This window comes from Colias croceus, chromosome 29, assembly GCF_905220415.1.
Source record: "Colias croceus chromosome 29, ilColCroc2.1".
NCBI lineage: Eukaryota > Metazoa > Arthropoda > Insecta > Lepidoptera > Pieridae > Colias > Colias croceus.
The window spans coordinates 4,247,203-4,271,645 of record NC_059565.1 but is presented as its reverse complement, the minus strand read 5'-3'; the positions used below and the strand labels follow the sequence as shown (position 1 = coordinate 4,271,645).

The window sequence follows — 24,443 nt, the reverse complement described above, 5'->3', positions numbered from 1 at the left end:
GAATTTAGAAAAATCGGAGCATAAGGCAACATTTCACTATGAAACTAAAAGATAAAAGCTGTTTGTTTACAGATTCCAAATTTAACTGCATCTGTAGCCTAAGCTCTTAAAAAAGAAACTTTGGACTTTTAATTTAAAAATCCGCAAAGTACTAAACGAACATTCCATTATGTTATCATGTATGAAGGAATAGCTCAAAGAGGTGCGGATGAAATCACTTCATGCTTATGGCATTTTATTAACGGTTTGGCAGAAGAAGTAGAGTAGCTTATTTTATATTCAGTGTTGTCCAGGTCAAAAACGGTATAATATCTTGCCTGTTAAGCAGATATTGAAAGATTCTTTAAAAAAAGAAACAGCACCATCTCCGTTCCCCGAGATAAATGAAAATGACCAGCAATCGCCATGATGTAAAATTAATGAATGACTCTGACTTCTTTCCATTTTCAGACAGACAAAACTACATTTGGTTAGAACTGTATTTTCTGGTTGACGTATGAAAAGTCTAATGACGTAGATTTTAAATACTCTTTCAGTGAAAATGAAGAGTTTCTGCATTTCTGGTTTAAGAGAACTGAGAAAAGGGAGAAGTCTCCGAAGTGGCTTTGCCATTGGCCTCTAATGAGCCTATCAATATCGATGCTCTGAAATCCAAAGATCTCTTAGATCTCCCAGCCAATAAGTGATCAAATTTATGATGATTATTTCAAATCATTGTCTCATGGTCCGACTAGAAACAATCTTATGACTTTCAGTGACAGTGACTATGAATGAATGTTGTAGTGGTACGTTTTACAAACAAATTTTATTTGACTTGATCCAGCTCGTAACTATTTCCAGGGTAAGGGCATCTTCTCACAAGGAGAAGGCATGAGCAGTAATCACCACGCTTGCTCACTGCTGGTTGGTGATTTCAGACCAAAATCCCGGTTGCCATCACGATGTTTTCCTGTGATTAGAAATGATGATGTTTTCTTGTTATAGAAGATGTATCTCTGGTTATTAGAGAATCTACTTATGCATCCGAAAAAGACACATTGGTACATGTCAGTTGATGGGATCGATCCCGCAGCATCTAGCACGGCAGGCAAGCGAACTACCGTGACTTCTGAACCACACACACACACACACACACTACTTTTAGGATTTTACTTTGTAGAGGGAGTATCAGAGAATTGCATATTGCACGAAAATCACAATATTTCCTGGCTTTTTTATGAGTACTTATTTGTGGCAAATCACACTCCTATTCGTTTTTGTATGGTTAAATCTATTTGTATGGAAGACGTTTCCCCATAATATTTGGTTTTTTAATGTCTGTTTATGTCTCCATCGAAAAAAAAAATGAAAAATCCTTTCCATTAAGGTAAAAATAGGAATAAATATTAATTAAGAGTACAAATAAATATGCTCTAATCCACTTAAGTACACAGGTTTTGGACATTTTCACATCATTTTCACATTTTTTTCTTTTGGTACAAACATGTTAAGTTACAATTACTCTTGAACTAGAACATTTTTTTTATTTTTTTTGTAAGTGTTCAAAACTTGAACATAATAGACATTTAAATATCATAAATTTGTTTTACTCATGTGTTTATTCCGATCTGTAGCAACAGGGTAGCAACCGTGAAAACTTTCAAACGCTCATACTCAAAAATCACCATTTTGCACTTAAGTGGTACGTACCAAATACCACAGATATATTATTTTTGAAGTTATACTTCTTATGGCGCGATGGAGAAAAATGATGAGAGTGAATTGTTACGATGCGCGCGCACACCGACACCTAAATTTAACAGCATGAAGTTAGTTCTAGGTGGTATGAAAATTGATAACTATGTTCAAGTTGTATATTCTAGTATTTTTTCCATACGCCAAAGAAGTATAACTTCTAACGCGTGTACATAAGTACACACACTCTATTTTTTTATCAAAAGGTATTCGATATCATCCGTAAAAGTGTTCTGGGAATTGTCCAAAGCGCCCGGTCCGGTGACACCTCAAGGGACGGTCCCAGATGAAGGATATGAATGGAAGGTAATAATTATAGCCATTTATTGATAATATTTCCTTGTTAATATTTCCTCCTAGATTAAATTTTGACCTAGTTTATGTACGAACTAGAACACTCAAAAATGTGTATAATATTATAACACCTGTCTAGTAATAGACGAAAAGTCTAATTTTTAAGTTTATCAATTTCAAATACCTTTTCAATAAATCAATATTTTTAATCAGTTCATTTTTAATTTTGGTTTAAATTAAGGTTCTGACTGCATACGTGGAAACAGCTAGAGGGAGGACCATCTTGCGGGGAACTCGACCACCTGACTTGGTCAAGTTCGTATTTTTATATTTATCATCGTCATCGTCATGAGATTTACATTTTCTTTTTAAGTTTACGCTTAAATTTTCAATAGTATCGTCTACAGTAGATACATTTTCGATAATTTCATTGATTATACCCATTACTTAGTTCGACATTACCTTAATTTCTGTGATCTCTATTTATTTCATAAAATTTTGATAACTCACCGATTTGGTAAATAATATTCATTGATATTATGTACAACTACAGTAATTTCACCATTTTCATTTTCATTGTTTGTATTAACTTTAATAATCTTTTTTAACGTTATTCCAATTGTTATATTTCTAGATTCACCCGCGACGCCCTCCTCCAATCATCATGCGGGGCTATAGTGAGTGCGTGTATGTCCCACATTCGCCGTCCGCACCTCTGGACCAGACGGACCGTGGACGAGATAATGGCGGTCGCGTGTCAGCTGTTCACCGCGTCGTTGGGTTCGCTGGGATACGAGTTTAGACCTGGAGAAGATGTATTACTGCCCTTACAGGTAATTTGGAAATAAGGGGTTAGAATTTAGAAATCAAGTTGTGAATCTGATTCGAAAAATAAGGTAAATTGTTTATCGAAACAACACAGAAACACATAGAATATCCAGATAGATTTAAAAAATATGAAAAGACGAATATTTTATAAAATCGTACATTATTTTATAAAATATTCGTCTTTTCATATTTTTTAAATGGGGTATAAAAATATGTGTAGGAAAAAGAATAATAGCAAAAAATAAAACAATGTATTTACTACTACTACTATCGGGTATCAAAATATCGGGTATCAATTTCATGCAAATTGGTCCAGTAGTTTAGGCGTGATTTAGTAACAGACAGACAAACAGAGTTACTTTCGCATTTATAATATTAGTATGGATTTAGGTTCCCAATAGGTAGTCGTTTTTTACAGTTTTTCCTTACAATTTTATAATTTAATAATGATAAATGCTTGCAGGTACTGAAGCGATTCGTGCTTGGCGTCAACTACGTGAGATATGATTTGCAACAAGTGTATACTGGGAAATTGGAACAGAAGGAGCCCACTGAGATGACTGTGAGGTAAAGTATTTAGCTTCTTGATAATTTGTGTTTTCATTTAATCGATTTTTTACAGTAATGTGAATGACGTTAAAAAGTAAACATGAAAAAAAAAATATTTCATACATACAAATTTACAAAGACAAAGATTGAACCATAATTAACTATAAGTAGCGAAATTAACATGAACACTAACATTCATTAATTCAATTTATTTTTTTAAATATTGCCTTTTGGCTTAACTGTTGAAATAAAATAATAATGCGAGAAGGTGAAATAAAATCACTTTTTGCAATTTATTATGTATGTATTTTCTATACTTTAGATTTGTAAGTTTTTAAGACATTAGAAAAATACGTTGGAACTAACGAAATCCTACCACCCAGATGCGCGTTAGAGCGGTTTTTCGAATCCCACACCCACGGGATCCTGTGGTCGGTGCCCCACGCGGTGGCCGTGTGGCGAGTGGCCGGGGCCCCGTCGTATTACATGATGGAGCCCCACGCTTGTGGCCCCACTGGGTTGAGGGTTGATGCTCAGGTGACTTTAGTTGCCTAGATGATTTCTTTGTCTAGATGATATTGTGGTTGAGAATGGTCGGGAATTGATGTAAAAATTGTTGATGATTTGTGGTATGTTGAAATGTATTTTGAGATATTTGGTTGAATGAATAAATATTTAATTTGTTTATTCTAGTGTTTATATTTCAATGAAGTAATATTTTTGATTGATTTGTTTGTCTGATAGTGTGTAAGTCAGCATAAATGTTAGCTACCAACCGTTTATTAAAATATAAAATATAACAGAATAGCGAATCTACATCACATAATATTATGTATACATCACACGCACTTATGCATCTATTGTTGCCTGGATGATGTTATTGCTTAGATGATGTGATTACTGCGTCGATTATATTGTATTTTTTGTCAAAATTTCATTTTGTTTCACGAATTTATTTTTTCAAAATTTCATTTTTTTGTCAAAATATCATTTTGTTGTATGATGGTTGTATGTGTTTGAAAATGCGTTTTTGAATGTATGTTCGAGGTCGAATCGCATAACGTTAATATTTGAATTGATATGAAACTCAAATATGATTGAGTTTAACCTTCCGTGCACCATGTGGGGTTTAATACACCCCAGCCATACAAAAATCTTTGTATCTTTTCCAAACATTGTGCGAAAGTCTTGAAACCTCGTCTAGCTGGAGTTCCGAAGTTGCCAGACCTCTTAGCGACAGCGGTTTAGTAGTAGCGTCGCAGACGTGGTGAACGGACGCCGTCAAAGTGCAGCTGGGTGTCAGAAACCCCACGTAGTTCGGGACGTCTACTAAAAGGTGAGCAGTATAGTGTGATAAAATACGACTTTTTTTTATATAAATATTTATTTAATTTGTTTTTTTATTATTTAAAATTACCTGAAATTGTTTCTAGGGCTCATTATGGCTCATCACATCAATGATAATGCAATATTATCCGCACTTATGGAATTGTGGTGATTTGAACGAACTTGGATCTCAAGAAGACTAATTAGTTTATTTCAATAAATAGACTAAAAGAGCAACTATGGAGTTTCTTGCCGGTTCTTCTCCATAGATACTGCTTTCCGAATCGGTGGTAAAAGTTAAAAATACTTATGAAATGACGATTCGAAAGTGCTACTAAAAGTAGTAGTCTAATTGAATAAATAAATGTTTGAGTTTGAGTTTGAGTTTGAATTAGTTTTAGTAATTTTTGTTTTATTTTTGTTTACTACTTTGTTATGCCTCCAAAGCATAGAATTAAGAAGTTCTTATAGTTCATTTTTTTCTTAAAGTCTAACCCATAGAACATAGTCTTATTTTAGTTGGTAAAAAGTACTATTTCTGTAACATAGCCTAAAGATATAATAAATGTATATAATATTTGATAAATTTATTTTATTTATAACCTCTTATAGTCAAGGGATAATAATAATATACACATTACAAATTTACAATAAATACTAGCTTAAAAAAACGTGGAAAGATTATTGGGTCCAGGAAACCCCACGTAGTGCAGGACGTAACTTTTATCCACGTGGTTCACGGAGGGTTAAATTTCCATAATATTTTAGGACGATGGCGCTGCCTGCGTTCTGACTTTCACATCGGCAAAGTTAATGGCATTTGCGTAAGTATGAAATATTGTTTTATTTACACTTTTTCTCGCGTTTTTATTTCTACGTTTATATATTATCATCATAAATTTAGTTTTTAATCTTTCGAACGCATACATTTGTGCATCCGAATTGGTATTACCTAAGTTTGATGGCTTCAAGTCATATTACTCATGAGCAGTAATAGATTTTCAATAATCACTCGTATTAATGAAAACTCAATTTAATTTAGATTAAATTAATATTATTTCTTGCCAGCTACCTCCAAAATATACCAGTCGTAGAGCGTCCAAAGCACGACTTTCAGTTATACGCTATGGCAATAACGGTACAACCGATCAAGAAGCTAGGTGGCGTTGAACCGCCGTTGGTTCGAGCGCCACCTGGTGTTAGACTCGTACCGGCTACTAGTAAGGTAAGAAATTAATAAATAGAAGATAAAAATAAAATGTATTTTGAGTTAATTGATTAAAATATATGACTGTATGGCGATTAAGTATCACATGATTTTAAATTTATGACACTGAATTTGAATTAAGAATAGGTATTAACATAATCATTAAACCTCCATCATAATTTTATGATACGTGAGACCGATGATACAATATGCCAATTGGGTAATTTTTGATTGAAATTGTTGTGTATTTTTATTCCAGATATTTATTAGATTAGAATTTGTAACACGTGTACACACACAAAAGTTTTAATGAATTGTTAAATAAATAACAACCCTCTTTTGCAATCACCATGAGCCTTGTTTTCAATGTTACTATAGTTACTATTTCTTAACAATTTCATCATTAACAAACGCTAGTACTCGAATCTTTTGACGTGACAACGTCTTATAATTCGATAGAGCCCGCTGCACACACGAAAAAACATGACTCATGCGGCGTTACCTCAAGCAAGCGAGAGCGCGGAACGAGCGATAAAAAAGCACAATCGTTGTCACGTTCAACTATCGTCAGTAAACCGACTTTACAGACAACCAATTTTTTTTCTTGGCAATTCGATTTGTCAGCAACACACGCACTATTACACCATAAAATAAATTAAAAAAAATCCCACTCAGGTGGACATTCGTGGCAGTAAACGTCGTGCGTCAGAAAGAGACAGGAAACATCCGCCAGGCAGCGCCACTTGTATTGACGCACAACGAGCTTCGGAGAAGAGGGATAAGGAGGAGGGGAAGTTGAAGGGTAAGTGGGGGGTGGTGACGTCATATGCTTGTGACGTGTCATAAAGGTTTTTGCCGTCTTCGCGTGATTTGGAAATATATAGTAACTACTAAAGACTTGTCTTGGATTTAACCGGATTAATATAGTGAAGAGTATAACAATTTATGATGAGTTTGAGAGATTGGTTAACAAAAAAAAAATATTATCAGAAAGTAACCATGAGCTAAGTGACCATGTTTTATCTGTTTCGGAAGTCAGTTTCTTTCATTACGACAAAATCATAGTAGATGTTTCTTTTATATTTCATGATATTATAATAATGCTGTAGAGTTTGTTCGCACTCACCATCACTATTTTTTTGTCGATTTATCAAGGACCACTATAAGTATGAAAGAATGAAGACCAATGAATATAATTGGTTCAAATAATTTAAATTTTTGAAAGCAGACGATGTCTAGTAGGGTCAGTTAGCAAATTTGTAAAAAAAAAATCAATTGCACGCCATTTAAAATAGCAGTATATGTGAGAAAAAATATTGTATAACACCCTTAAATGACCATATACGAGCAAATAAATATGTATACTTGATTTGATTTGATTTGATAAACATATTTTAAAATCGCAGGCCAAAGGAACACGAGTGGCTGGTTGGTGCTCAACGACGGCACTCAATTCTTGTCCGCTCAACACTCTATGAGCTGCAAGAAATTTCCCTACGCGTCTAGGGGCAATCAGGTGGGTCCTAGGGGCAAATTTTACTAGGAAAGTAGGGGCAAATGTTATGAATAATTGAATTATTTGTGAAAAAATAGGTAACGTTGATGTAAATAAAAACGACAAAAAAATGTTTATTTATCTACCTTAAAATTTAAGTATGTATAGGATGAATTTGATGATCAAATTGAAATAAACTACCAATCAATAATTTTCCACAATGTTATTATAGAAAATTCTTTATAAATGTTTAGATGTTTGATAACCGTAATTCTTAACTTGTGGGCTTTGTCTCTTGCGTTGCCATGGAACAGTCTTACGTGACTTTTAGCTTGTTGACTTTGTCTCTTGCGTTGCCATAGCAACAGTCTAAATGGCTAGTGCACAAACTTTCACGTTGACTTTCACTTCCGTTGCCATGGCAACAGTCTAACTGGCCCTGTGGCAGGCGCTCGCCATGTCGTGCTTATCAGATCCTCCTCTTCCGTTGCTAAAGCAAGTATAATTGGTTAATACACAAACGTTGGTGACTTTTATATTGTTGACTTTGTCTCTTGCGTTGCCATGGCAACAGTCTAACTGGATAGTACACGTTGGCCCTGTGGCAGTCGCTTGCCATGTCGGTAATGGTGGTGGCCATGTCACACAATATGAGATGTTCCTCTTACGTTGCCATGGCAACAGTCTAATTGGCTAGTGCACAAACTTTCGTACTTTTAGCTTGTTGACTTTGTCTCTTGCGTTGCTCTGGCAACAGTCTAACTGGCCCCTGTGCGTTGCTATAGCAATCGTCTGAAACCTTAATAAGATCGTTTCTCAGTCATCTATCACTAGTGCCTTTGTTATCTGATGATAGGATTATAATGATTCTTATCTTGATGACTTTATCTCTGCTTACGTAACAACGTAAGCAGAGATAAAGTCATCCGTGCCATGGCAACGGAAGCAGAAACATCTGCTCCGTTGCCATGGCAAAAGTCTAGAATCTAGATGGCTAGTGCACGAGTTATCGTAACTCTTATCTTGTTGACTTTGTCTCTTGCGTTGCCATGGCAACAGTCTAATTGGCTAGTGCAAAAACTTTCGTACTTTTAGCTTGTTGACTGTATCTCTTGCGTTGCCATGGCAACAGTCTAACACGTTGGCCCTGTGACAGGCGCTCGCCATGTCAGTGATGGCGGTGGCCATGTCGCGCGCGGAGGACGTGTGCCGCTGGTGCTCCTCCACGCTCGACCAGATACTCGACAGCGGGGATCAGCTGTACCAAGATAGTTATCTGCACTTTAGACCGCGATCCAAGATTTTGAATATTGAACAGGTATGGTGATAATGCATTTTTAAGTCATTTATTGTGATAAAGTTGTTCTGGATATGTTAAACTAGCTTTTCTGTCTTTAGGTAGGTTGCAGAACTTGACCGACCATCAGTGCGTACCGTCGCGTCGGTCCTGACGATACGCATCAACAATTGTATGACTATGACACTAATACGCATGACAATACGCGTGCGTATGGTCGGTCTAGCTATGAACGGTTATATGAATTTCCATACATATGACAAGCGCGACTGACGTACTGTTACATTGTCCATTGTTACATTGTCCATTGTGTTTACATTGTGTTACATTGTAAAATATTGCTGACTTGGGCTATAAACCCCACCGGCCTATATCGCGGTATCAGCAATATTGTATGTATATAAAGCGTTGATTTCTTAGTTTAGGCGCTTCTCTCTTAATGGTCGCATAACCACCTAAGCTACGGTTTCACCGGCTTAGCCTGAGAGGAGTACCAGTACCAGTAACCGCGCGGGGTGCAGGGGACGAATCCCTATACTATATTATAGAATCCGTTAAGTTCTATATTGTGAATCGTAAAGTGAAATATATATACTGTGTGTGTGTAAAAGTTGTGTTGTGAAAATAAATAATTTTTACTAATTTTGTGTTTTTTATTTAAAACACAAATACACCACAAACTAACATTGGTGTCAGAAGTAAAGGGGATTTTTCATCCCTTGGTCGCCCATACCCTGACAAGGCCGACCTGATTCACACGGTGGGCCCACTACGACGCCCTTCACGAGGGTACTAGTACCGCCCGCTGCCAATTGAAGAAGGATTCTCCCTGTGCCGAGGGTTCACTGCCCGGCACCTGTACCTCCGCCGCTACCAGCTGCTGCCGTCGCTGTCAGGACTCCACTGTGTCTGATTCACTATCAGGCACCGAGTCAGCCAACCAGCCAGCTAGCCAGCCAGCTAGCCAGCTCAAGCCTCATAGCTCGCCATCGCGTCACAAAAGCTATACCGGTGTATTACGAAACCCGGTAACAAGAATAAATACATCGCGCCACCGACACAATACACAATAGGGTGTCATATGTCGCTGCGTGTCGTCATCGCCGCATTCCTGTGAGTGTTTCGTTACTTTTTATTGCCATTTATTTTATTACGTTATAATATATTTTATCATTGTAAAAGATGTCCAAAAGCGAGGTTAAGTCTGAGTGTTCCACTATGTCTGAAATAGAAAATATTCCGCTTAATGTCTTATTAAAATTTATAAAACCATTCGACGGCGATAGGCAAAAATTATCGTCTTTTATTAAAAATTGCGAAAGCGCAATAAACCTTGCATCCAGTAAGCAGAAAGACATACTATATCGTTTCATTATATCGCAATTAGAAGGTAAAGCCGAATTAGCGTGTTCACTGAAAATTTTCGATAGTTGGAAGGACTTAAAAATATTTTTAAAGGCTACTTTCGGTGAGACTAAACATAGAGATCACCTTTTACTAGACCTTCAGAATTGTAAACAAAAACAAAATGAAACTGTTTCGCAATATAGCTTACGACTGGAGACATTCCTAACTCGACTACAAACTGATATCGCGCATTCAACTAAAAATCCAGACGAATTAAAAGGGCGCATAGCTAGTACGGAAGACCTTGCTTTACATAACTTTTTGTTAGGGTTGCCGTCTCACATATCCACAATTGTTCGATGTCGTAACCCTACGACATTATGCGATGCGATAAATCTCGCGGTGCAAGAGGAAAAATTGCACAATTACGTTCAGTCATCAAAAACTACTGAACAGAGGCCCAAATGTAGCTCCTGTGGAAAATTAGGTCACACAGAAAGGTCCTGCTTCCTCAATCGTCAATTCAAACGGAATATTCACACGGTTTCGCATGATGCAAATAATAGCTCAAACACTACTGTACCATTTTCCAACTCTCAGATTTGCAGATATTGTAAACATGCAGGCCATAATATTACGGAATGTCGTAAGCGCCAATATAATAATTCTCGACGACAAAATCACTCTGAACACAAAGTTCATGAGATTTGTGAAGATAGTAACAATGACTCTTTAAACTAAGAAGGATTCCGTTTCCGCGTCGTACGGAATCATCGACTCAAACCGACGTGACTTATGACCTATCTTATACTATATCGGCTCAATCGTCTCAATCTCCTATATCGACTCAATCGTCTCAATCTACTATATCGGCTCAATCGCCTCAATCTCCTATATCGACTCAATCGTCTCAATCTACTATATCGGCTCAATCGCCTCAATCTACTATATCGACTCAATCGTCTCAATTTCCTATATCGACTCAATCGTCTCAATCTACTATATCGACTCGATCGTCTCAATCTACTATATCGGCTCAATCGCCTCAATCTACTATATCGATTCAATCGTCTCAATCTCCTATATCGACTCAATCGTCTCAATCTACTATATCGGCTCAATCGCCTCAATCTCCTATATCGACTCAATCGTCTCAATCTCCCATATCGACTCAATCGTCTCAATCTCCTATATCGACTCAATCGTCTCAATCTCCCATATCGACTCAATCGTCTCAACCTCTTATATCTACTAAATCTCGTAAATCGACTCAATCGCGTGTATCTATTCAATCTCGTAAGTCAACTCAATCACGTATATCAATTCAATCTCCTAAGTCAAATGTAACTCCTAAATCATTTAATACGAAAAGGTCCCGTACTAAATCTACCTATTCTACATTTCCTAATCCTCCTATATCGAAAGGTTATCGGTCTAATAATTCAGTTAAGACAACTTGCAATTCTACTACTAATTCTCCAAACAGAGTAACTCAGAACAATACCAGTTCAGAATCTTTTGAAGCTATTTATGAAATTAATTATAATAATAAAATTCACTTACCTCATGTTTATGTTAAATCCTCATACTCAGACAAGCCTTTAGTATTTCTTGTTGATTCTGGTGCAGCTATTTCACTTTTGAAAAAATCATCTTTGCAATATGAACCAGAATTGATACCTAAAGTTATAAAATTCAAAGGTATCGATAAACAATCTGAGTATACTGAAAGTCTTGGTCAAATTAAATTTGATTTTAAATTCCCAGATCATTCTATTATCACTGATTTTAATTTAATTCCTGATTCTATTGATATTAATTTTGATGGAATTATTGGCAATGATTTTCTTAAGTCTAAAAATGCTAAGATCGATTATGAGACCAATATCCTGAAGATAGATAATTATTCAATTCCTCTCCACTTTACCAAACCTGTATACACTGTTCCGGCTCGATCCGAAATGATTATTGAGTGTAATGTCACAAATCCTAAAATAACCACTGGTTTCGTAGAAAAAACCGAAATTCAGAATGGAATTTTCATCTCCGGTTGTCTAGTTTCACTTAAAAGTAATAATCACGTTAATGTGTCTGTCCTGAATACTACTAGCTCTGACGTTATAATTAATTCAATTTCAGTTGAGTTGAATCCCTGTGATTTAATTGATCAATTCCAAGTTTCAAACACGAATGTGGTTTCTGAAACATCTTTAGAGAGAGTAAATAGGGTGCATGAACAAATAAGATCATCACATCTTAATCCTGAGGAAACTCGAGCTCTTTTTGATCTGTGTACCGAGTTTTCTGATCTGTTCCATCTTGAAGGTGATGCTTTAACTTGCACAAATACTCTTAAGCATGAGATCAAAACTACTAGCTCTCAACCCATTCATGTAAAAACATATAGATACCCTGAATGCCACAAAGAGGAAGTCAATAATCAAATTAACAAAATGCTTAATCAAAAAATCATTAGGCCTTCTAATTCTCCCTGGTCTTCACCCATCTGGGTAGTTCCTAAGAAGCAAGATGCTTCTGGCCAAAAGAAATGGCGCATCGTAATTGATTACAGGAAACTCAATGACATTACAATCGGTGACGCCTATCCTATTCCCAATATAACTGATATTCTTGACCAATTAGGACATAGCAAATACTTCAGTACCCTGGACTTAGCATCTGGATTCCACCAGATATGTATGAATGATAGTGACGCTGCAAAAACAGCCTTCTCAGTTCCCAATGGTCATTTTGAATACACAAGAATGCCATTTGGTTTAAAAAATGCTCCTGCTACATTTCAAAGGTTAATGAACCAAGTTCTCTCTGGTCTTCAAGGTCTCCACTGCTTTATTTATTTAGATGACGTCATAATTTATAGCCACGATCTGTCTTCCCATATCCACAAACTCCGACTCATATTCGAAGCACTTAGAGAACATAATCTAAAGTTGCAACCAGATAAGTGCGAATTTCTTCGTCGTGAAGTCGCTTATCTCGGTCATACTATTACTGATAAAGGTGTATCTCCTAATCCCGATAAAGTAAAAGCTGTTATCTCATATCCTATTCCTAAAAATCCTAAAGATATAAAATCCTTTCTCGGCCTTGTAGGCTATTATCGAAAGTTTATTAAAGACTTTTCCAAAATCACAAAGCCACTTACTTCCTTACTTCGAAAAGATGTTGAATTCAATTGGTCTCAATCCCAAACTCAAGCATTTGAATCCCTTAAATCCATGTTGACTAATGCTCCCATTCTCCAATATCCTGATTTTTCTAAAGATTTTATACTCACCACAGATGCTTCTAATTATGCATTAGGCGCAATCTTATCTCAAGGTGATATTGGTAAAGATCTCCCAATCGCGTATGCCTCTAGAACACTTAATAAAGCCGAAGGTAATTACAGTACAACTGAGAAAGAACTGTTAGGAATTCTTTTTGGTGTTAAAACCTTCAGACCCTATCTTTACGGTCGGAAATTTAAAATTGTCACCGACCATCGCCCATTAGTCTGGCTTTTTAATTGCAAAGATCCCAGCAGTAAACTGGTACGCTGGAGATTAAAGTTAGAAGAATATGATTACGAAATTATTTACAAACCTGGTAGAGTAAATTCCAACGCTGATGCCTTATCTCGACCTCCTATCAATGCTATTAACGATATCAACGACACTGACGGTACAAGACTTATCACCAACCTATCCTATGAATCCTTTATTAGAAACCGTTCTAGTCTCACAATGTGTGATACCGAAGTTGTTGAACATAATGAAAATCTTTTAAAGACAACTTGTTCAGTTATAGCTTATCCAACATCAATCGATCTAGATGACTCAAATCCTTATTGCAATGATATCTTAGAATTATTAGATGACAAACAGTCCTTTATACTATCAGAAAAGGAACTGCATAAAATCAAAATTTCAACAGTTAATAAGAAGATTTACTTTCATCTTTTTACAAAGGTCCATCATTTTGAATCTGCATCTTATAAAGATATATTTTTAGTCTTAAAAGAATTACGTAAACAATTAGTTATATATCATCCTAATGTAAAAGAAATTTCTATATCTGATTTCTCAAATCCTTTTGACAAACTAAGATTTCCATTAATTTATGAGATGATTATTAACGTTTTTAATCGAACTGGAATTAAGATTAATATTTATCATAACAAAATGATCTATCCTACCCCTACTGAAGTCCCAACTATCTTAAAAGACAATCATGACTCACCTGTAGGCGGACATTCTGGTTTTGCACGCATGTATAGTAAATTGAAAGAACTATATTACTGGAAAAATATGAGATCCGAAATCGAGTCTTATGTTAGAAATTGCCCTCAATGTCAACAAAACAAAGCGTTACGTGCTACTAATCGTGCTCCCATGGAAATAACTTCTACTTCCCATGAGCCTCTTCAGAGAATTGCGACTGACATCGTTGGTCCATTACCAGAATCTGGTCCTGAGAATTATCGCTACATTGTCACTTTTCAAGACGATTTAACTAAGTATTCTATGGCGTATCCTATAAAGAATTCTACGGCAGAACAAACATCTCAATGTCTTATTCAGTTTATCTCTCATTTCGGTATTCCTAAGACGCTTTTGTCTGATCAAGGTGTCCATTTTATCGCTGAAGTTTATAAAAATGTTGTTTCCCTTTTTAAGATTAAACATCTCTTTTCTTCTCCGTATCATCCGCAAACTAATGGTGCTCTCGAACGGAGTCATGCAACTCTCAAAGAATATCTCAAATCATATGTTAGTGAAAATCAAGATGACTGGCATAAATATCTTCCTACCGCTCTAATATCTTATAACTCCGCTGTTCATTCATCTACTAACTTTACTCCTCACGAACTTTTATTTGGTTGTAAGCCCCATATTCCAAGTTCAATTTATGACATTTCACCTGACTTTACTTATCCTGACTATATTAAAACACTTAAACATAATCTTGAAACTGCTAAATCTATTTGTTATAATCATCCTTCTAGCCAATTGCGTATTGATTGCACAAATGTCCTTAGTCCTTTAGAAAGTTTATACATTAATGTTTTTAATAACTTCAATTCTCTGTCTCATCTCACTTCATCTAATAAGTCTAGATTTAAAAGAACAGCTTGGTTAGGTTTCGGAGGTCCCATACTGAAACAAGTATTTGGTACTCTTGACGAAGACGACGCAAAAGCTTTCACTGATGCGATTAACGCAGTCCAAGATGATCAAAGACACTTGGCCACGTTAATGAAATCTAATATACATATCGTCTCTTCTACTATTTCCACATTTAATTAAACTATTCACAGACTCAATGACAATGAACTAACTTTAAATGAAAATATGGAAAAGTTAAACAAAATATTCGAATCAGTTTCTGAGAATACAAATAAACTCCAAGTCAATTCTCATCTCGCTATGACGTTTAGTGCTCTCGAAAGTTCCCTTATGATTTTAAATTCCAATCTTAGAAACTTACTTGATGCTATTCTTTTTGGCAAATTGAATGTAGTTCATCCTTCGATTTTAAGTCCAGTTCAACTTTTTCAAGAATTAACATCTAGCTTAAATAAAATTAATGTCAACTTTCCAGTACCTATCGCATTAAATAATATACACGTCCTTCTTGATATTGCCGACATTTCCTCATTTATGAGCGACAGTAAGCTTATTTTTGTTGTTAAGATTCCTTTAGTTACACTTACAGAGTACAATCTATTTCATGTCTACGCTCTACCAACTCCTCGTGACATCAATAACCCGCACTCTTTTGCAATGATAAAACCTAACGCTAAATACTTGGCAATAACCACGGACAAGTTAACTTACTTTGCGTTTGACAATCTAAGTGAGTGTAAAGTGATAACGAGCAAATCTTCAATCGTATTCATACAAGATCGACAACAGCCATAGAGCACAGATCAAGAACAACACATTTTGAAATGAATGAAGTATCTGATGACTCTTCTTCTCCTATATCTATAAGGAGAAATTTAGAATTTAATTAAATATCATTGTATTGCCATTCTAAATCTTGTTACATCCAGTTTCATATTATTTTTATGTGCCTTAATTTTTTATTCCTATTTCTTATATAAATGTTAGCTTATATTAATTTCTAAATCTTATTTCTAGACCCAATATCGATGTGTTATTACTATTTCAAATTTTTTATTTTATTTTACTAAACCCTAGATTATTATTATCCTAATTCAATTTCTAAATCGTAAATCGATGTTGTACTATTTCAATGTATTTTTATTTTACTACTAAATCCTAGATTAATGTTATCTTAATTAAATTTCTATATCGTAAATTTATGTTATACTATTTCAATTGTTTACTACTAAATCCTAGAATAATGTTATTCTTATTTTAATTTCTAAATCATAAATTGTTTTAATTGTAAAATGTTTTATTTCAATTGTTTAATTTTATTACAAAATCTTACATTAATGATTTAATTTCTACATCGTAAATTAATGTTATGCCATTTCAATTCTTATATATGAATGTTGTGCTATTTCAATTCTACATTGTTGTTTTTATTTTTATTATTATGCTAGTTCCTACATCATAAAATTACTATTGTTCTGTATTATTTTACTAAATTTTGATTATTTTTTTTTTGTGTCACGTATTCTTCTCTGCATCCCCACATCATTATTCAAATTTTATTTTTTTTTTCTTTTATATTTACTATTTCAATTTTGCTTTAATTTCAATTTCAGTACTTTAGATTTTTCGAGATTATTTTGTTTCAATTTCAACACCCTACCTCCTCTTATTTACTATTTCTTGTTTACTATTTCTACTCACATCCTTTTATTGTAGGATGTTCCGTTTTAAAGGAGGGAGGTGTTACATTGTCCATTGTTACATTGTCCATTGTGTTTACATTGTGTTACATTGTAAAATATTGCTGACTTGGGCTATAAACCCCACCGGCCTATATCGCGGTATCAGCAATATTGTATGTATATAAAGCGTTGATTTCTTAGTTTAGGCGCTTCTCTCTTAATGGTCGCATAACCACCTAAGCTACGGTTTCACCGGCTTAGCCTGAGAGGAGTACCAGTACCAGTAACCGCGCGGGGTGCAGGGGACGAATCCCTATACTATATTATAGAATCCGTTAAGTTCTATATTGTGAATCGTAAAGTGAAATATATATACTGTGTGTGTGTAAAAGTTGTGTTGTGAAAATAAATAATTTTTACTAATTTTGTGTTTTTTATTTAAAACACAAATACACCACAAACTAACAGTACGCACTGATGGTCGGTCAAGCTCTGCAACCAGCCATATGATTGACTGGAGAAGTTGCTTTTAGTGTTCTTTGTACAAAAATTAAATATTGGTTAAAAAATTCGATGTCGATTGAATAAATAAATGTTTGAGTTTTATATGTGCTCAATATGCAGAAAATATTATATTATTGTACTTGATAATGAGTATAACGAAGCGGTATTTAAGTTTGAATAAAATAAAATTTTAACAGCTGGAGTCAATTTGTATGTTTACAATTTCATTACTTAGGTACTCCTTACTGCTATTTGATGGTAGCCAAACAGAATATCATTGTCTTATTTGTAAAATTTGTGAAGTATGATTTGTAACAGCAATAATTATCTATAGTAATATTTTGGCTAAAACGTTTCTCTCCTAGATTCTTCGTAAATTCTACACACCCGGGAATTGCGTGTGTCGAGTCGTCGTGTACAGAGCGAGGCAGAAGGGCATTGTCGATGACGATCTTATAGATCAGGTAATATTGATACAGTACATCCAACATATTATGAGTAACAAAAAAAATGTGTGCGTGTACTAGTGTACACACGTAAGAAGTGAAACTTCTTTATGACCTTATTTTTCAAAAAATAATTTACTATATGCAACTTTACAGAAATACGTCGAACCACGTGTGGTAGGGATAAGAAAAATATGGCGCGTAACGGAAAAATGTCACGCGTAACGAAAAAATGTTACACAAAATTTTTTTCCAACCCCGATAAAGAAGTTTCGCTTCAAAATTCGTTCGTTAACAAATGTTTGCCATGGAAGTACCTTGCATTATGCGCCTCTATGCATAATGCATGGGCTTTGCTTGGGGCAACAAATATGTATAATGATTAGAACTCTTTACGAGAGTTAGGCCCAGATTCACAGTCGTGACTTTACTTTAGAGCAAAAGAGTCTTCACAAAGTAAACTTTGTATGACCGAAGTTTACTTTCAACATATTTAATTTCAGAGATAATTGCTTGACTTTCCTTAGACAAGTACGGTCCCAAAGTAAAGTACAGGGTAAGACGTGTAACTGTTACTTTATACGCATAATTTATGTTTTTATTATTATTAAATTAAGTTATATTTCCATAAAAAAACATATTATATAATAATATTATTATTTTATATGAAAAATGAAATGTTTACAAAAAAAACCATTATGTAGGAAGATTATAGTAGAAATATCAAAAACCGGTAGACACCGCAAAATTCGTCAGAAAAATATAATAATGTTAAAAGACAAACGAAACAATGCAACGATCAACACATCAACAAAAAAATGTTACTCGACATGACGTTTCGATCTATAACCCAACCATATTAAAATGTGTTTCTGTTCTAGGAAATTGGTTTAAAATGTAGGCCTACATAATTTATACGCATAGTCATGTAAAGTTTACTTTGAGACCAAAGTCATGATTATCGGCTCCTTAGCCTTTACTAAGTAAAGTATAGTTTCTGGAAAGTAAAGATGAGCTTGACACGACTAAGAAATATATTTTTGGTTGAAAGTAGATCTTTCCATCAAAGTAAAGTTAAAGTGCGATCTATGAATCTCGGCCTTAGATGATGGTTGAGAATTATTATTTTTTTCCGAATTTCTATTTTTTAATCATCTGAATGCTATAAAACTAAATGTCAAAGATAATGGTTGTTTTTGAAGGTATCGGAATTCTTCCGCGAGGAGCGTTCCGGTGTTCTAGTGGCGGGGAATGGCGATTTCGCTGTTGCCCTGTTTAGGACGCCTAGAGGTAAATTAGAGTAAATAGTTGTGGAAATATGTAGTTATTTATTTCAGGAAGAAAAAAAAGAAGAATGTGGAACGGAGATAAATAACGCATTGACGTAAAACAAAAAAACTAGACTCAAAAATTGTCCATTAAAAAACTCTGCCTTCGCGTTCATTAGGCAGAGTTTGAACATTACTGCCATGAAATAAGGTGTTCATTTGAATGAATGTGTTTTAGTAGGTGACCCTTCGTTGTTTACGACAAAGACCAAAAGTGTTGAAAGTTAGGCGGGTACATGTAGAAATTGAAACGGGACGGAAAGAAATACATGAAATTGAAAGCAAATACCCATTTTTTTATTATTTCGTTTATTGCAGGAAACTTGAGGTCCATATGAAATAAATACCTTAAAACTAACTTAAATACTATTTACTAAAATAAAAAATTTACTAAATAATTTTACTTCGAAGTTGTTTCATTTTGTTTCTCCATTTAAATTGATTATAGTCTCCTCGCTCGCTGCAAAGTGTGCGAAACGACGGGAAAATATAATATAATCGCGTTTAAAATCCGTTAAAATTTTTAATTTCTACTAATTAGAAAATACTAAAATTGATTATTCAAAAAGGTTACTACATGTTCGACCCGGCGGATAGAGATCGTTATGGGCGGGCCGTAGCGCCGCCGTGTACGGGCCGTGCGAGGGCTTGCTTCTCGCAGTATCCCAATGTAAATGGTTTTAGCAGCTCTATATAAATATTGAGACATTATAGGGACATTATACATCTAAGTAGAGAATTAGCAAGCAGCTCTGTATAGATATTGTGACAATGTAGTGTAATATAGATCGTAATATTGTTTTAGTATAAATACAGGAGTAGAAAAGTCTTAGCAGCTCTACAATATAGATATATTGTGACAAATGTTGAGGAGCAATGTGTGTGTTGTTTAGCAGCTCTATATTGATATTTAATTAATTTCGTATTTGGCAGCTTTTATATATTGTAATGTCGTTTGAATTTAGTAGCCCTGAATAGATCATTGTGACAAATGTTGTGTAACAGCTCCATATAGATACTCAATTACTTTCTTGTGTCCTTAACCTCTATCTTAACGTCGTTTGAGTTTAGTAGTTCTTTATAGACACAGAATTGAAAATGAAAGTAATTAATCAAATAAGTTATAGAAGTATGGAATGTTTTATTTTTCATATTAATAATTAAATATGTTCAGGTAAAAACACTGTGTGAGAAACTGGGACCCAACATACCACCAGTTTTGAAGATCAAGAGCGATGACAACGACTCGAAAGAGGTACATTTTCTTTTATCTATATACTAATGTTATGAAGCTGAAGAGTTTGTTTGTTTGAACGCGCTGATCTCAGGAACTACAGGTCCGATTTGAAAAAATCTTTCTTTGTTATATAGCCCATTTATCGAGGAAGGCGCTATTATCTCGCTAAGACCTACAGGAGCGGAGAACTGCCGGTAAAACCGAGCAGCTATAGTAGAGCCATTTTAATAGGCAACATTTGACAGTTCAACAAAATTCAACAACGTAACCTAGTAACGACATAGATTAACATGATATTTCGTTTTGTTAGAACTGCACATTTGCTTAACTTTTTTCAATTACGATTACATATTTATAATAATAATGACCAATACAAGTAATTTTAAGATTTCATTTTACTGATAAACCATTCTAAACATAATTAACAATTTCTGAATTGAAGAACTAACGTCGCTACAATTTTATGTCAATAAACCTTTTTTATTTTTAAATACCAGAGATGTTACTCTAAAAATCGAAATCTGACATCTAGAATCGAATGCATTGATTACTTGTGAATAATAATCATCATAAATTAATAAATTCGATTGACAAATGTTACAAATCCGTATCGATTAATTCACTATAATCGATGTTTTTATACAAGTTACATCTCTTCGAAGATAAAATTGATAGACGTCAAATGTTGCCTATTAAATTGGCTCGACTATAGTTTAACATAAATATTAGATCAAATAGCACTCCATACAAAATTTCATCAAGATGGATCAAGTAGATCGACTTTGATACACATGAGTTTTATTTACATATTCTGCTTTTGAAGTGAAACTTCTTTAGGCGCGTCGAGAGTAAAATTTGAAGGTCGCGACATGGCATTACCGTCACGTCATGGAGTGAGGCGACGATTTTGGTATCTTTGAGTCTTGGCAAATAAGTTTCACTTCTGACACGTGCTAGAAATTTAATTTCATATTTAAAATAATAATAATTAGTTACACCTAAGAATTAATTTCAAGTAAAAATATTTTAGGTAAAGGTGCTGGCGGACAAATCGAAAGAAGAAGCCAATGACGATTCCAAAGAAGAAAAAGAGGTAATATTTTGATATTATTTCAAACCTTGCATTTAAAGAAAAGTATAGATAAATGCGATCTCAATTTATAATATTAATTTTTCGGTTCTGAATTCAGAATACACGTCATGTGACGCAGTTTGTCAGTAAAATTAGGATTTTGAAGAAATGCGTCACATGACGTATATAATATAATTATAATAATAAATAATGTCCTTTATGTAGTTTCTGAATTAATGTCGAGCCAATTTAATAGGCAACATTTGACGTCTATCAATTTTATCTTCGAAGAGAGGTAACCTGCTTAAAAACATCGATTAAAGTGAATTAATCGATAAGGATTTGAAACATTTTTGTCAATCGAATTTATTAATTTATGATGATTTTTATTCACAAGTAATCAATGCATTCGATTCTAGATGTCAGATTTCGATTTTTAGAGTAACGTCTCTGGTATTTAAAAAGAAAAAAGGTTTATTGACACAAAATTGTAGCGACGGTAGTTGTTCAATTCAGAAATTGTTTATTATGTTTAGAATGGTTTATCAGTAAAATGAAATCTTAAAATTACTTGTATCGGTCATTATTATTATAAATATGTAGTCGTAATTGAAAAAAGTTAAGCAAATGTGCAGTTCTAACAAAACGAAATATCATGTTATTCTATATCGTCGTGACTAGGTTACGTTGTTGAATTTTGTTGAACTGTCAAATGTTGCCTATTAAATTGGCTCGACTATAAGATTCTGCATTAAGTTTCTAAATTAAGTGTCTGAATTAAGTTTCTGAATTAAGATTCTGAATTAAGTTGCTAAATTTAGTTTCTAAGAAATCAGATTCTGAATTAAATAGCCGTATAGCCAGCCAGTCTAACTAGTTTATATTTAATATTATTATCTCAAAGATGTAAATAATATAAAAATCTAAATTGATTTTATTTATTTTAATTGTACTTTTATAATATATTTCAGGTACACTTTGAAGAGCCAGCTCATTTTGCTATTTACGGAATGGATGTCACAAGCCTCCGTAGATTGAATCAGCATGAAAGATAAATAAATAATAAAAAAAAATCGAAAAAAATATATAATTTTGTATAACTGCCATCTAGCGGATACTTTTTGAACTTAATCAGTTTTGTACAATCTATTTCATATTTTGAAGTGATTCTTGTATTTTCCAATAGATGGATGGAGCTATTTTTTTCCCGCGCAATTGTAACGTTGAATTGTCAGTCCACATTTGTAATAGTGAAATAATTCTTGTAATAAATATTGTAAACTGTTTTTGTGTGTTTTATTTTTATTAACATTATTTTTGGAGAGATATAACCTAACAGTTATAATATTGATAATGATTGACAGATTTTTTTTATATTCTGAATATTAATTATTAATTTAGAAGAAAATTCAAGAATGTACTTACATTCAGCTTACTCAAAATTGCTGCACCGATTTTGGAAATAATATTATTATGTAAGAAATTCTGTAATAATAGCATATAATAGCACAAAATAATAACTACCTAGTTGATTAGATAATAGATGTTAAAATTTGATTTTCTTATACGAAATTAGAAAATTAGAAATTACAATAAGCATACAATGAATTACATTTCTGTTCGAACCGAGTTTGATAACAAAAGTCTCAGTTGTTTCCATATAAATTTTACTGGTTTTAAAGACTAGATGGCGCTGTGTGCTATGCTTTTGTAAAATCATCTACTTACGTAAAAATAAAATATCACAAAATATAAATGTTGTTCTGCCGGTGTCCTTCTAAACAGATGTGGATGAAACTTTACAGTAATTTAGGTTATCACAGTAATACATGAGATAGGGAAATAAATTTTAGCCGCAGCTTCGTCTGCACGTGAAAATGATCTGACAGCTAGACGTAGGTACCTACATAATATAAAGTTTCAGAAAAATCGGTCTAGCCGTTTTCGTGGAGTTTAACTACAATTAATAACCATCTTTAAATGATTATTTTTCATTCTTAGCCCTTTATTAAAATCTCCAGTTATATAAAATACAATTGAAGAAATAAGTTCTATACAAGTGATAACTGCGTTAAAAACAACCGACTTCAAACTTGCACTTGCAAAATTTACAAATACCTACAGACAAAAATGCTCATAAAATAAAAACTACTGGGCCTATCCGAATAAAATTTTTATGACCAATTCGACACCATCCCGCATCGAACAAAACAAGAATCACGTAAATCGGTTCAGAAACCTCGGAGTAATCGGTGTACATACATAAAAAAAAAAACATACCGGCCGAATTGATAACCTCCTCCTTTTTTTTGAAGTCTGTTAAAAAACTGACTTCATTCACTTCAAATATCTTCCGATGAACTATATCTATTTAGAAATTCCCGAATAAATTCCAAAAGCCTATTTCTCTCATTCAACATTCACACCTGCTTTATAAAAAATATGAATGACACAGTTGCATTTATCTAGTGATAAATGAACGTAACGTTACTTGCAATTCCTACCGTTTATAATTAAATAAATTATTCGATTTCGATTCACATCGTATTAAGCTTGTGTAGAAAGAAACGTCTGATGGTAGACTTTAAAAAGCTTGAAACTTTTAATTTAAGTTTAAAACTAATAAAATAAATATGCTCTTTAACTAATGTCGACCAAAAAATTTATTTATACGTTAGGTAGCTTAGGTCTTAAAATTTCAGTAAAAATGGGATTCGATTTCGACACGAGTTGAGCGTGCAATAGAATTCGTAATATCTAGACACGCGGCAGCGTGTCAAGCCGAGTTCAAGCGAAGAGAACTGGCGAGCAGCTGCCGTGTGTATATTTACACGAACCATTTCGAGCCACTTTTCACCCCCTTATAACTCGAAAACTATTTAAGTTAAATAAACCAAATTTGGTACATATCAAGAGGACCTCAAGATAAACAAGAACCTTTAATTTCATAAATACAGATTAAACAGTT

At 34.0% G+C, this 24,443-nt stretch overlaps 1 protein-coding gene across 1 annotated transcript in view; it reads left to right on the top strand.

Moving 5' to 3' along the window:
- LOC123704242 overlaps positions 1–22,651 on the top strand; it is a 68,386-nt gene extending 45,735 nt beyond the window's left edge. The window contains exons 35-50 of the mRNA XM_045652543.1: positions 1,941–2,040; positions 2,270–2,343; positions 2,663–2,861; positions 3,320–3,423; positions 3,789–3,942; positions 5,500–5,555; positions 5,800–5,956; positions 6,614–6,740; positions 7,345–7,454; positions 8,590–8,751; positions 17,758–17,856; positions 19,041–19,128; positions 19,736–19,836; positions 20,341–20,421; positions 21,434–21,496; positions 22,447–22,651. Coding sequence (XP_045508499.1) covers positions 1,941–2,040; positions 2,270–2,343; positions 2,663–2,861; positions 3,320–3,423; positions 3,789–3,942; positions 5,500–5,555; positions 5,800–5,956; positions 6,614–6,740; positions 7,345–7,454; positions 8,590–8,751; positions 17,758–17,856; positions 19,041–19,128; positions 19,736–19,836; positions 20,341–20,421; positions 21,434–21,496; positions 22,447–22,530 — 1,759 coding nt within the window. The 3' untranslated portion in view covers positions 22,531–22,651. The remainder of the gene's footprint in view (positions 1–1,940; positions 2,041–2,269; positions 2,344–2,662; positions 2,862–3,319; positions 3,424–3,788; positions 3,943–5,499; positions 5,556–5,799; positions 5,957–6,613; positions 6,741–7,344; positions 7,455–8,589; positions 8,752–17,757; positions 17,857–19,040; positions 19,129–19,735; positions 19,837–20,340; positions 20,422–21,433; positions 21,497–22,446) is intronic.
- Positions 22,652–24,443: the final 1,792 nt, after the last annotated feature.